General features: G+C 37.9%; 1 protein-coding gene across 1 annotated transcript in view; it reads left to right on the top strand.

The window, feature by feature from the left end:
- The window catches only part of LOC131992146 (protein unc-13 homolog B-like), a 111,046-nt gene that overhangs the window by 62,447 nt on the left and 34,031 nt on the right, over window positions 1–14,568 (top strand). The window contains exons 9-15 of the mRNA XM_059357615.1: window positions 91–384; window positions 914–1,004; window positions 10,346–10,392; window positions 10,947–11,025; window positions 11,897–11,971; window positions 13,035–13,254; window positions 14,270–14,497. Coding sequence (XP_059213598.1) covers window positions 91–384; window positions 914–1,004; window positions 10,346–10,392; window positions 10,947–11,025; window positions 11,897–11,971; window positions 13,035–13,254; window positions 14,270–14,497 — 1,034 coding nt within the window. The remainder of the gene's footprint in view (window positions 1–90; window positions 385–913; window positions 1,005–10,345; window positions 10,393–10,946; window positions 11,026–11,896; window positions 11,972–13,034; window positions 13,255–14,269; window positions 14,498–14,568) is intronic.

Here is a 14,568-nt window from a genome sequence, read left to right as displayed (position 1 = left end):
TATATATATATATAGAAGTCACTCAGTTCTAATCTCAATAAAAGTGTTCTGACATTGAATATTTTTCCTCACCCTCTCTTACCATTGTAGTCCAGTGGAAAGTAGTCGCTTTGGGTCATCAGGAAACCTGAGTCAGACCAGCTCGCAGCTCAGTGAGACTGGCCACGAGAGTACTGGAGGGTCCGAACTGGAAGAGTCCTTCCACTCTTACCACAGCAGTAGCTTTCACCCCTCCACCAATGGACAGCCACGCACCAATGGACATCATCCCACCAATGGACACTCTACTGTCGCTGAGAAGGAGAAACATAGGATGTCCCCTGAAGTAGGACGGGGCCTGAAAAGTGACACTCCAGCAGAGAGAGGGTCCGCTAAACTCCTAAGGTAAGTATTTTCCTTTTTTTAACGGTTTTATATGTGCTATGATGAAGATGCATGGGAATTGAGATATCTTCAATGTTTTTTTCTTCTCTACTCTTTTTTTTTTTTTTTGTCGTTTGTAACTTTTTATTTGAAGAAAAACAAAACAGCACATACATGTTGCTCTACATTTTGTAAATATATCAAGTTTTTTCATCAAAACATAAAAAGAAAGAAAATGGTTTAAAAACGAAAAGAAAAAAAATGAATTAAATAAAAAAATGTAATTAAATTAAAAATCCAAATCACATCCTCGCAAAAGCATTTACACTCTATCACAATACTCCTATAAAGACATACTTATCCCTAAATTGATAGGCAACTTGAAAATCTGAAAAAAATAAAAACATAAAAATGATAATTAGAAAATCACAATAACAGCCGTAATAATAGTGAGTTTATCTGCCCCATGTGCACATTCCTTCATCCATGTTTTCTTCTGCAAACAGTACCTTATCATGGGCTGATTTTCTTCTCTACTCATGTTTCCCAGGTTCCACGATGATGGGGCGCCATTACCCTTTTCCCCATCCAGAGTTCGTTGGTTGAAGGCCATCAATAAAGTCAGAGTTCAGCTCCGAGAGGTAGGAAGTGTTTCACTTCAGTTCCCCCAAATCTGTTCCATCATCACCTCTGAAATCTCACTTTCTTACCCTCTTCTTTCACAATGTTCCACACATACAGTGTTCAATATAATAGCAGTCCAATGTAACCAGATTAATCCAGGTTTTTAATATATTTTTATTGCTACATGGCAAACAAGTAGATGACCTCACTGATTGAATGACACACTGCTATTTTTTTTTTTTTTTAAGATTATTTTTTTGGCATTTTTATGCTTTTATTGAAAGTGATAGAGTGAAAGGGGGTGATAGAGGGGAAGGGGAAGGGACGCAAAACGGATTCGAACCCGGCTCCGCCGCAGCAGGACTCAGCCTTAGTGGTAAGCGCTCTACCAGTGTGAGCCACCGGGACGCCCCACACTGCTACTTTTTTGAACACACCCCTTTCAAATAATTGCCCAATTGCACAGGCTTAAGAGCTGCATATCACCAATGCTGGGTCTTGTTGGTTTTCTGAGAATCTACTGCACCTACTGGTACCTTGTTTGCCATGTAGCAATAAAAAATATACTAAAAACATGGATTAATCTGGTTAGTCACATTGGACTGCTATTATTTTGAACACTGTATACAACATTTACATTCTTGGAAAGTGGTTGAGTTTAACCTCTTTGGGGTTTTTTTACATATTGCATCAAAGTTTATTGGAGTGATATCAGAAACTCAAATTATTTTTGCATCATTTTTAAACACATTGATTCCTGAGAACTGTGGAGTCCACAGACAGACTTTTGACAACCTCTGTGCAGCAACGGTTAAAGTACTTGAGATTCAGTGCCTCATCAAATGCCCAGCACAAAAGATTTCCAAAGTGTATATTTACTGCCATCATGTTTTTTTAATTGCCACAGACTTGTTATAAGCTTGCTCCTCTGTGCTACAGCATTAGAAGGTGTTTATTTGTTGTGCATCAAAGGGTTAATATACCTGGACAGTCTCTACATGCTGGATTTGGTCAATTATGTATATCAAGTGTGTTTTGATAAAAGTGGAAATCACATGACATTATTTTGATCTCCATAATGTCAAATCTGGTGTCAGAGTCAGATTCAGTGGTGTCTCATATTCTCCTAAACCAGGTCTGGAGAATGTAAACCCCGTGCATGTGAACAGATGTTGAATCTAATCATATATCTACAGTGAGTAATTGGAAATCTTTAGAGGGTGGTCATAATGAAAACATCAGAATATTTCAGCCATAACTGGGGTTCATCCTCTTGATTAAGCTTTTTTTATGGCACAGCAGTAAAGGAGTACCTCACATAGAACCTCGATTGGCTCCATTATAATGATTGGTTTGCATAGACTGGTTGAGACCAACATGTACTGTAAATGATGGCTGATTGAAGACATGAGTATGAATGGAAAGCAAGGTGAAAGCTGTCTAAGTGCCATTTATTACAGGACGAAGGGAAACACTTAGGACACTAGTCGAAATGCTGAAAAGACTGTAATGAATTAGAATTGGTTGTTAATCTGTCTAGCAGTGAACGGCATAATAAGACACTGTAAATCATCCTCACATGCGTGTTTACATTCAGAGAATAGAAAAAAGATGAGATGTGTGGCTTTTTTTGCAGTTTCTTCAAAAATCTTTGGCAGCAGCAGCACAAATGTAGAATAAATGAAGCTGCCTGCTAGACCCATTTACAGCATCATTTCATTTGAACTGCAATTTTTTAAACAAAAACTCCTTCCTCTTTACAATTTTCCATCAAGAAGGTAAAAATATGCAAGTAAACCGCTGTTTATTGGGGGTGTTTTCACTTTTTTATGAATAGAAAGAGAAAAAAATCATGAATATCAGCAACTGGCAGATGTGAAAACGCAGAAAAAGAGTGAACGAGAGTGAAAGCTGGCAGTCTCACAGCCTCAGATCAGCTTTGTGCTGGAATACACTGCCAGAGGACAGAAGGAGAGAGAGAAAGCATGCAAGAGGGTGGGAGGGGAGAAGGGACGGCTACTTAACTGAGGCTGAACTGCTGTGAGATCGTGGTCTACTACAGTACGAGCGAGAGCTTTTTACATTCCAGTGGCAGAAACGAGCAATTCAGCACTTCTGCATCTTTTGTCAGATAAAGATCTGCTGCTTTGATTGAGGCAGAGCAAGAGATCCAGTAATACACCTGGGGATACATATAAATACAAACAGGAAAGTTATTCACTGCTCAGCGACTTTTTTTCCATTTTAATGGATTTAATGGATCTTTCAAGATGAAATCTACAGGTTGACTTGATTGCTGTTTACCCCATAAGGTAAGGTTTACATTTTAACAAATATTCTTGTCCTTTTATGCACCAAATCTTAAGTTTGTGTACTCTTTGATGACATAATACACTGTAATGCATGTTATACTGTAATGCTAATGTACATGAAAAAAGTTCTCATTTTCTCTAGTGCATCTAGAGCAGGGGTCGGCAACTTTTACTAAAAAAAAGAGCCATTTTTGGCCAAAATAAGAGAAATATTGTCGGAATTGAGCCGCAAACCCTATTTTGAATGAAAATAAATTAGCCTACCAAGTCTAAATTTGCCTACCAACATGACTAATTGGTCAAAATTAGCATTCATTAATATGATTATGGAGTTTGTAATTGAAAGGGAAAGTCAAAACTAGGCTTGAAGTTGGAAAAATGTATAGGTTAAGGCTTTTTAAGATTTTCATAAGCTATGATGCACATTTTAGTTGTAGTTGTAATACAGTCATGGAAAAAAATATTAGACCATTGAATAATGAAGAGCTGATATCTAGCCATTTTCCATGTTTTTTTCTTGATAATGATTTTGGTTATTATCAGGAAAACATGAAAAATGTCTAGATATCAGCTCTTAAATGAATCTCTTATGATATATCTTTGTTGTTATCATTATATTTGTCCAAACAAATGTACCTTTAGTTGTAACAGGCATTAAAATGAAAAAGAAAATGAAGAAAACAAGGTGATCGAATCATTTTTTCCATGACTGTATGTTAAAAAGAAATGCTTTACTGCTGTATATAAGCTTAAAATTTTTACAATTGAAGAATATAAATTGCTTTGGGCCTACCCCAATGATAAATAAAAATCAAAATGTACATATTTTGCTCCACATGTGGCTCCGGAGTAGCAGGTTGCCTACCCCTGATCTAGAGAAACAACAGCATTCCAGCTTATTTCAGTAGTCAGTTTGCTATTTCCATAGCAAATGTCATTATTTGATGAGAAGTCAATTTCAAAACTTCAAAAGAAAGTTGTCTATTTATCCAGGCCACAGACCATTTAGTAAGCAGAGAGAAACAATGATTCCAACAGCCCTTAAACCTTTCTTTATCTTGGACATCTAACAAATTAATCAGACTGTTAGAGTGCACCCAAACCAGATCAACTGTAAAAAAAACAAAAAAAACAACAATGCTCCATAGAATTGAAGCTTAATGTTTTTATTAATTTACTATTTGGTAGGTAATGTGTTACACTAATACTATTTAAGCCAGATATTCTGGTTCATATGTATTCATCAGAAATGATAGAATATTTATATATTATATTTAAATGGGAAGCTATAATACGCACATTTAATTTCAGCCTGATTCCATTTAGCTGATACGCTCATCAGCTTAATATCAATTTCAGTAGTGTTGGGAAATATTCTATTCTGATTCTGGTTTAATAATAGCTTTTTCTGCCTACCAAACCCTTATCAGGCTAATACATGCCTTCAGTGCAAAAATGTTTATTGGAGACCTCCGTGCACAGGGGGGATAATGTAGTTAGCAACTATACACTCTCTGGGATGATTTGCTTAATGGAATAGGGAATACACCGACCAAAGGGACAGCTAAGGCACATTAAAGTTGTTATTTTTTCATCCTGTGAAATAAATATACAAAATAATTCTAATCAACTTCCCTAACCCAACTTCCCTGTATTATGTAATCCCATCAGAAAGATTTCTGTTGCATTTTTGGAGAATACAGTAACAAATGTGTAGACACTATAGGCCAGAGGTCTCAAACTCTAATTGCCTGGGGGCCGCTGGAGGCAGTATCAAAATGACCAAAAAAAGACACGAAATGACCAGAAAAGACACAAAATTACAAAAAAGACACAGAATGACAAAAAAGACACAAAATGACCAGAAAATACACAGAATTACCAAAAAAGACACAAAATGACACAAAAAGACACAAAATGACCAAAAAAGACACAAAATGACCAAAAAAGACACAAAACTATTTAAAAAAAGACACAAAATGACACAAAAAAGACACAAAATGACCCAAAAAGACACAAAATTACACAAAAAGACACAAAATTACTAAAAAAAAAAGACACAGAATTTCCAAAAAAGACACAAAATTATTTAAAAAAGACACAAAATTACCAAAAATAGTAATTAAAGGGACCTTCCACATAGTGCGATTCATATAAAACTCACATTAAACTTTCATATCAAGGTGGGGGCCACAAAATATCGTCACAAGGGCTGTAATTGGCCCACGGGCCGCAAGTTTGAAATCCAAGCTATAGGCGATGGGTCAAAGCTACAGTATCCAGCTGTGCAGCTGGTATGGGTGTGAAAGAATGACATGGCTTTAGAGGAAAGAAATGACCTGTCATCTAATTACTGAGCTGCCTCTCCAAAGCATCCTAATTACAGAGATGTAAGCAGCTGCATGGTGTTCATTCTGCAAGTTGCCACTGTGACTGAGAGGAGGTTGGTTATAGACACTGTCTGTCTTACTTCTATACAGTACTGAGTAGTCTAGTCTCTCAATATGACCTCAAATATCAGCAAATACATTTACAGCAAGGCTCAGAAGGTGGAATTACTTGTTGTTTTTCCTCTCATTACTGTTTGGTCTGTTGGTCATAAAAAATAGAATTTTAAAGGAATTTGTGAAGAAAATTGTAAAGAAAAAAGATTGACAATGCTGCTTCTTTCACTTCAATGGGTGCATTTGAAATTAAAATATAAATGTGACAACTGGGATAATGCATTATCTTTATAAGTAGCATATAAAATATTATCTGTAGTTTAATGATGAAGTTGGGATTGTTATTTTATGGCAGAGACATGGAATAATTGCATAGCAGAACTACCAACCAAATTAGCAACAAGTGTGATTCATTTTCTAAATGTATTGACACACAACAAATAATTTGTTTTTTATTGTCTGTCAGGCACTCTGTCAATTGACATTTAAGGTGTTGGCTTATGCTTACGCCCCCCTGAGGAGGAGTCACTAAGGCAGTGATTGGTCCATGTATGGGAATAGCTGATCAAGAGTACCATTTCTCAGGGATGTTCCCCAGAGGACACCTCGGTGGACAGGATGAACCCAACAAATCAGCTACTTGTACTCTCTCCCAAGAGGCGAGACCTGCAGGAGAAGAAATCACAAAGCCCAAAAATGGGGCGAAGCCTGCGCAGAAAGCTGCAGAAGTGCCTGCAGGGTGCAGAGGATAACTCTATTCATGACCTGTCGTCAGTGGAAACCACCTGCACCAAAGGCTCCCCCACCCCGTCTGGGGAAAACAGCAGCTCTGACTGCCAGGATGGCGTTGGGGTTGTGGAGGATACCATACCAAGGATTCTTGAAAGGATCATAAATGAAGAAGAGAGAAAGGAGATGGAGGGTGAGGACGCAGAGCAAGGCTCTAGTAACATAGTAGAACATATTTTAAAAGAGCTAAAAGGCATCAACAAGATCCAGGAGGAAATTTCTGACCTGAGGCAGTATCTAACATCTGTGCGAGGCTCAGTGGACGAAGTATCCTGTTGTGTCGATGCAGTGCTCAGTGAAATAGGTGAGCTGTACTCTGGGGCTTCAGCTGCACCCCATCCCAGTCCCGTCCCTCAAACGGCCCGCATCAGACGAGGAAGCCTGGGAAGACAGAACGCCATCACATCTCTTCTCGCAAGTCCTCTGTTGGATCACAAAGACTGTGGAAAAGATCCAGGATGCCTACCATCTCACAGGTCACCCAAAGAGTGGCATACTGACAGGATCCTTTCCCAATCAGACCAGCAAACGGACCATGCCAACTCAAAGCAGAGTTCAAACATGCACATGCTGGGCTCTGCAAAACCTGACCACTCCTACCAGGAGCTTCGTCGTGGCCATGACTACCTGAGCACCAGCTCTTTGTCATCATGCCAAAGCTCCAACTGTCCAGCAAGCTTTATCTCTGGTGACACAGAATATAGCAGGTGGCCTTCTGTTGATATGCAGCACAGTATAAGTGGAGAAGGAGGTTGGAGTGAGGAAGACATCTGCTCTTATGCAAACAGTAGAGAAGAGTTAGATAATTGTCTAGGTGTTTGGGATCGGTGTACCACAGAGGAGACACAAAGTAGCACACCGGGTCATTCTTCTCACAACAGCTCGGAGCATCTCTCATTGCTGTTTGGACAGCATTACAACTCTCCTTCCAGTTCTTCCAGTATGGTGGACTGGAGGCCCCCCAGACCACAAACCGAGGAAGAAAACTTGGAGTGTGACTGTTCTGCAAACTGCCCATACTCAAGAAGTTCTGGTTACCACACCATGGATGCTTGTGCAAATGAACTAGGTAGCGAGCCCTCCAGGAGTCTGAGTTGCTCCACTGTGCTGTTGACGGACTGTGATGATGGTTACCTGGGGCCACATTCACTATGCGACGACTGTCCGTCTTCTGGTGACACTCTTGATCTGGGGTCTGCAGACAGCTTGGACAGGGAGTGGACGGATCACAGCGTCTCCAGGGATGAAGCAGAAGAATCTTTGTCCCAGATGTCATCTGAAATAGATCCTCAGAGCGCAGCAAAGACCCCCAATGCAGGTTTTGACGTCACAACTTTTAGCAAGGCTGTACTCACATTCAAGTCCGCCTTGAAAGGGGCTTTGAAAAAGTTAGAAGGATCCAACCCTGAAGGTGTTAAAGATGATAGTGGGTCTGAGACATCTCCATCTCCTGTCAGACAACCCAATGAACTTGAGGAAGAACAGAGCGGTACAGATTACACAGAGGGAGATTTAAGTATGGCAGAGAATCACGCTCAATCTGGCACTCCAAAGGAAGAGAGTGAGGCTTCGGTCTACGTGGATTGTACTGAAACACATGAGAACATGCCATGCTCCCTTCAAGAATCCCCCCAGGAAGCAAGCCACTCTCTCTGCACCCCCACTGAGTATCTCTCTGTAGAGATTACCCAGGACAAAGGAGACTCTCCAACAGATGGGGAACTGTCCAACCTTGATTTAACCCCGGACCATTCTCCAGCAAAGCAGGGAGAAAGTCCACTGGGCCCAGCACTCAGTACAGATGAGACTCGGCTAAGTCCTATTAGGGAGAACCACATCCTTGAGGAGGTAAATCAAGAAAAGCCTATGGATGCCAGTCATCGAGAGCGTATAGCTAATTTCCAGCGCATTCTGAGGGAAAAGAGGCAAACACGTCATAGAATGTCCAAATCTTCTCAGGGGTCTCATGGGTCTCAGGGGTCCCATGGCTCTCAAGGGTCTCAAGGATCCCAATCTCAAGACGAGTTTATTCCAGGTATATTTAAAGAGATTTTATTTGACTTTAACAGCTGGCAAGCCCAGTAAAGAGCAAAAAAATACATCTTGTGTAATTATCTGATTAAATGCTATGCCCAACCACAGACTGCATAAAAAATGAACAACGTGTCTCCACTTGCTGCCTCTGCACAAAAGTGAAGCCAAAATATCCCCTAACTTTGGTCTTGTCGACAGACCCATCTGGCAGGGCTTTATAAATAAACCTGCCATTCAAAATATATTCTATAATTTTATATAATATGTAAAATAGTTGCATGAATACACATTTTTATTACCATTTTATTATGGCCTTTACTTTGACAACCCCCAGCATTATAATCTATATATTTATGTTGTATATGTATTATGTTGTATATTGGTTGTGTCTCTTTTAATCAGGTTTTCTAATCCTTATGTGTATTTTTTCTGTCTTTGCAGAGTTTGGGAGAGAAGATAATCAGGTTACTCATATAACATTAGCACCATATTTATTTTTTTTCTGTTGATTTTGGTTGTTGTGGTATAATTGTGTTTATTTTTTCTCCGTTACTGTCTTTATCAAAGGGAATGCTTGTGTGCACTCTAGAGCATAATGCACAATCTGCAAAATATACAGGTTATCATAGGGTTGTTATGTAATATTTATTCAAAACTTCCTCTTGCTATTCTGAAAAAAAATCTTATCACATAAGTTATTCTGTATAATACATAGTTTATTATTGTTATCATTCATGTTGAAGCTTTAGAGTAAAACTCCCCAGTTCTTCTTCAAGTGCAGCTGCTTTATGTTTTTCCCCCAAAGTTTTCAAACGCCATCAGAAACTCGTACTGTGAGAGTGATTCCCAGAGGGATCTCCACTTTACACTTCTGTCAACTGAGAGACGGATATACAGACACAGATGAAAGACTTTACCTTTGAAGAAAAAGTTAAAGAACTTTTGGACATGTGTAGCCCCCCCAGTCACAATTTGGGTTTTGTGAAATGTTTCATCTGTCTCTTCATCTAAGTTATCTGGAGTGTCTCTTAAACCTCTGAAGTCCAGGAGATTGTGGTTCAAATTTGTCAACTTCCTATTCATTTCTGTCTGTTTAGCATCTTTCAGTCTCCTTACATCACATGCATGGCTCCTTTTTCTCCACACAAACTTGGCTATCAGTCAGTCATTTTATTTTAATTAACAAAGTATAAAGCTGCAAGGAACCAAAAATACAAACAAGACACAAGTGCCTATGGAAAAAAAGAAAATATGATACATTATAAAACTACAAAACAGTCTGTTTGCATGTTAATTAAAAATAGTAATAGTTTTCATTTTAGTAAGAAAATTCACAATTTAAAAATGGTTTAGAAACATGCACTTTCAACTGGCTTTCTCAGCTTGTCTACATATCATATATAAATAAAGTTATTACTGTAAATAAACATGTGTATTTTCAATTAATATATGGACTCCAGAGGGTTAAAACAGTCTGCGGACAAAAAAAGTTGAACCAATTTTGCTTGAATTTTGACCTGTGAAATAAAACTCACTCTGTGCTTGTTTATGTGCGTAATGGTCAATCATTTTATTTCACATAACACATTTTAAGATTAAAGAAACCTTAATTTGATCATGATTTTTTTTTATTTGTCTTTACACATTCTGTAACATCAAAGAGGTGAAACTCAACCAAATACATTTTTCCATAACCTCCCTTTATTTTTCGATCATTTCCTGTTATGTGTTGGTGTTTATTAATCATCAGCCTAAATTTTCCCGTTTTTAATCTTGTAGGTTCGAGATGAAGAACCAAATGCTAGACAGGCTTGGGTCAAATCAGGGTAAGTCATATATAGTTAACAGCAATTTTAAGTATACTTTTTGGACATTTGAATCAACAAAGGAGCATTCTAACCCTCTGAAATCTTCGGCTATTATGTGCATTAAAAATGTGTTACATTTTTTTTACCATGCCATGTTGGAATCAGTTTTTTCAGCTATATGTCCTGATAATTAATTTTTAACTTTGACTTACTTGATCAAAATTTTGAGCCCAAAAGAACTTTACATGTTGCAGATATAACATATAACAGGTAAAATGAGGATAATGTCTAGTTCTATATTTTTATACTGAATATATTTGACATTATCTCTGGTTTTACTTGGCCGAATATCATCAAAAAAAAATCTGGCATGTAGTTTCAAGCCAGAGCTTTAGAGGGAAGCTGATAGAGAGACTCAATGTTGCTTAATTTTTATGTCTTCACGTCATGAAGAAGTAATGTGCAGGTGGTTTCATGGACTCTAGAGTGTTAATTTAAAAAAAAATGCTGGTGACCAGCCATGTGACTTTGTTGTGTTTATTGACTTTTATGCTATTTTTGTTGGTGTGTAGTAGCGGATCTGGACTGTATGGAATCGACAGCATGCCAGACCTTCGCAAAAAGAAGCCGATCCCATTGGTCAGCGATGTGGTAAGTACTAACCCATCATTCCTTGGCTATATATACTATATGTCATATGTCACTGTGTTTGTTTTGTTCTTTCTCTGTGAGTGCACCTCTTTCTATTTGTGAGACCACCACAGAAGTCACAGTTCTTTTACCTCTGAGCTGAATTTGGGATGAGATTGTTATCATCAAATGGAGCCTGCTAATTTCTCTCTCCCTCCTCTCTTAAACCCGAAACTATTCCCCACAACTCTCTTGAATGCATTCACTCCTTGGTCAGGCTATGGTAAGTTAATAGAACCCAATTGCAACTCCCTTTCCTGCTAAAGTTCAAAATATCAAGTAGGACAAAACAGAAGTTTTCCTCAAACAAATGGCTATAGCATGTTGAGCTCTTTGATCACAAACCTCTTGTTTAATACAAATAAAAAAAAACATTTGCATGCATCCTCCTGGTCATGGGTAGCTTTTCTTCCTACTTGATATTATCATTAGTGCATATAAGCAGCAAATCATTCCTCCATCCTTTGGTTTGTATTCTTCCTCACCTCCTGAGCCTAAAGCGGCGAGGCTAGAATACTCTACTAACACTCCCGTGGAAATATATGGCTGATGGTTTTGGTATTGTTTTACAGTATTGGTATAACTTTATCATCTCTTTAACTATTTGCTTAAAACTAATATTACTTACATGGGTTTTCTGATCATTTGCTAAGAATTCATCAGTGGGAAAAATAATAATAACCCTACTCACCACCCTTACAACTCCCCCAGACAGCTTTTTAACCCTACTGACCTCCATCGTTATAGTAATGTTTAGAGGTGTGCTTGGTAGTGGGTTGTGTCTGTGTTTAATTAATGCTGACTAAAGTTTCCTTTGTCACCTGTTGTTCAGTCTCTGGTCCAAGCCAGGAAGGCGGGGATCGCATCAGCCATGGCTGCACGCTCCTCCATCAAGGATGAGGAGCTGGTGAGTAGAACAACTTCAACTTTCTCTGCTTTTATTTTGAAAATCATCAAATCAAATAACATACAGAGGCAGAGAACGGCTATGTTTGCAATTTAATTTTTATTTCATTTAACCAGGGAATATCCCATTGAGATTAAGAACCTCTTTTTCAAGGGAGCCCTGGCCAAGAGGCAGCAAAGTATTAATATATATAAAAAAAAAACTAAATTACTTAAAAAAGAAACAAAATGACCAAAAAAGACACACAATTATTAAAAAAAGACACACAATTATTTAAAAAAAGACACAAAATCATTAAAAAAGACACAAAATTACCAAAAAAAGGAATAAAAGGGACCTTCCACAAACAACACGGTAAAGTTCCATTCATATAAAACTCACATTAAACTTTCATATCAAGGTGGGGGCCACAAAATATTGTCACGAGGCCCTCAATTGGCCCGCGGGCCACGAGTTTGAGACCCATGCAGTAAACTGTACAGTACACAGCAGCCAAATCAAAATATGAAGAAATGTACCTCACAATTTTTCTGATATTTTAATTTAAATTTTTAGGGGACACAGGTAACCCATTTTGTACATTTTGTGAATGTAATCCATTAAATCTTACTTTCAGAAAAAAAACATTTGTATACACCCTTGTTAACACTAAGTGTGTAAATATGGGACTTTTGAATGCATTTGTTGTTGGCTGATTTGACCCAAACATTAAAAATAATAAGAGGAAACCATTTATTATTTTCTTGTCTTAATGAGTTATTTATCTCAAAGCTTCTGTTCTTGAGATAACAACATAATTAACTTGTAATCTCAATATAACGGCATTAAAAAAAACAACAATTGCATGCACGGTCGCTCTCTGCTTCCATAACATATTATATTATCAAAACTTAAGCTTTTAAAATCCGGGGCCCATGCTCTTGTGATGCACCTTTCACATCCTTGCAGTGCTGAAGGTGTTATAAGTTATCTTGCACTCTGTTCTTCCTTATCTGCCATCTCTCTCATTATAACTGAATCAGGAATTCTATGTATTTCTCTTTTAAAAATCTCCCTTTTGTAGAAAAACCACGTGTACAAGAAGACCCTGCAGGCTCTCATCTACCCCATATCCTGCACCACGCCACATAACTTCGAGGTGTGGACTGCCACTACGCCCACATACTGCTACGAGTGTGAGGGGCTGCTGTGGGGAATCGCCCGCCAAGGCATGCGTTGCTCCGAGTGTGGGGTCAAGTGCCATGAGAAGTGCCAAGAGCTGCTGAATGCAGACTGTCTACAGCGTGAGTAACGCCCAGAAAACACATCAACACGTCACATTTCTTTCCTAGTGGAATTCTCTAATTAATAAAAGGTCATTTTGAAAGGCAAGTGACAGAGAAAGTTGACTTTACCCTCTTTGTTAGTGGTAGAAATATTATGAGTCACCACTGTAATAATAAACAAATAAGGAATCACTTTTTCAGGAAAAGGAAAATTACGCCTAGAGGAAAATTTGTATGGTCCTCCTCTTTTTCTGACATTATCTGGAAAGCAACATGGCTCCTCCCACATAACTTTGCTATCTCCAATAAAATTAAAGAAGTTCAATATAAGATTAAACATAACATTTACCCCACTAACAAATGTCTGTCAAAATTGATCAATATTGATATTAATTGTGTATTTTGTAATGCTGAAGTGGAAACAATCAGGCAGCTTTTTGTCGAATGTAATTTTTCCCAGATTTTTTGGAAAAAAATTCATGTTTACATCACCTCACATTTCAACCTACCAATTAATTTGAACCCCATAGATATATTTTTACATTATAGCAATAAAGATAGGAAAATTCAACACTTAATTCATTTGATTATTCTAATTCCACATACATAAGGCCAAATTTTCCAAAAGTCGACCCTTCTTTCCTGCTTTTGAAATTGAACTCAACAACTACCTTGAATGTATTAAAACAATTGATAATAACAAATGTATACATACTGTTAACATAATTCATGAAATATTTGGAGAAATGTTATATCTCATGCCTTTTTCTTCTTTTCCTCCTTCCCTTTTAATCTAATTATTTTTATTATTCTGTTTGATTTACACCTGTACTGACTTATGCACTTCATTCACTTTGTCTCATATTTATTTATTTTCTCATTTTGTGATGCCAGACTTTGTCTGTTGTATCCGACATGAATGTTCTAACTGTAATTGCAACTTCTCAATAAAGTAAAAAAAAAAAAAAAAAGTGCACAGTATTTTTTAAGGAAGACCTACTCACTATACTCTTTTTTGTTGTTGAATGTGTAGGTGCTGCGGAGAAGAGCTCTAAGCATGGAGCTGAAGACCGGACTCAGAATATTATCATGGCCATGAAGGACAGGATGAAGATCAGGGAAAGGAACAAACCAGAAATCTTTGAACTGATCAGAGAAGTTTTTATCATCAGCAAAGCCATCCATGCGCAGCAGATGAAGACCATCAAGCAGAGCGTTCTGGACGGCACCTCAAAGTGGTCGGCCAAGATCACAATCACAGGTCTGATCAAATCCATTCAGTGAACCACAATGTTTAAGTTTAATCCTCAGCATTTATTTTAGCAGTACAAT

Source organism: Centropristis striata, chromosome 19, assembly GCF_030273125.1.
Source record: "Centropristis striata isolate RG_2023a ecotype Rhode Island chromosome 19, C.striata_1.0, whole genome shotgun sequence".
Taxonomy (NCBI): Eukaryota; Metazoa; Chordata; class Actinopteri; order Perciformes; family Serranidae; genus Centropristis; species Centropristis striata.
Note: the sequence above shows the minus strand (reverse complement) of the source record. Positions and strands in the feature narration are given on the sequence as shown.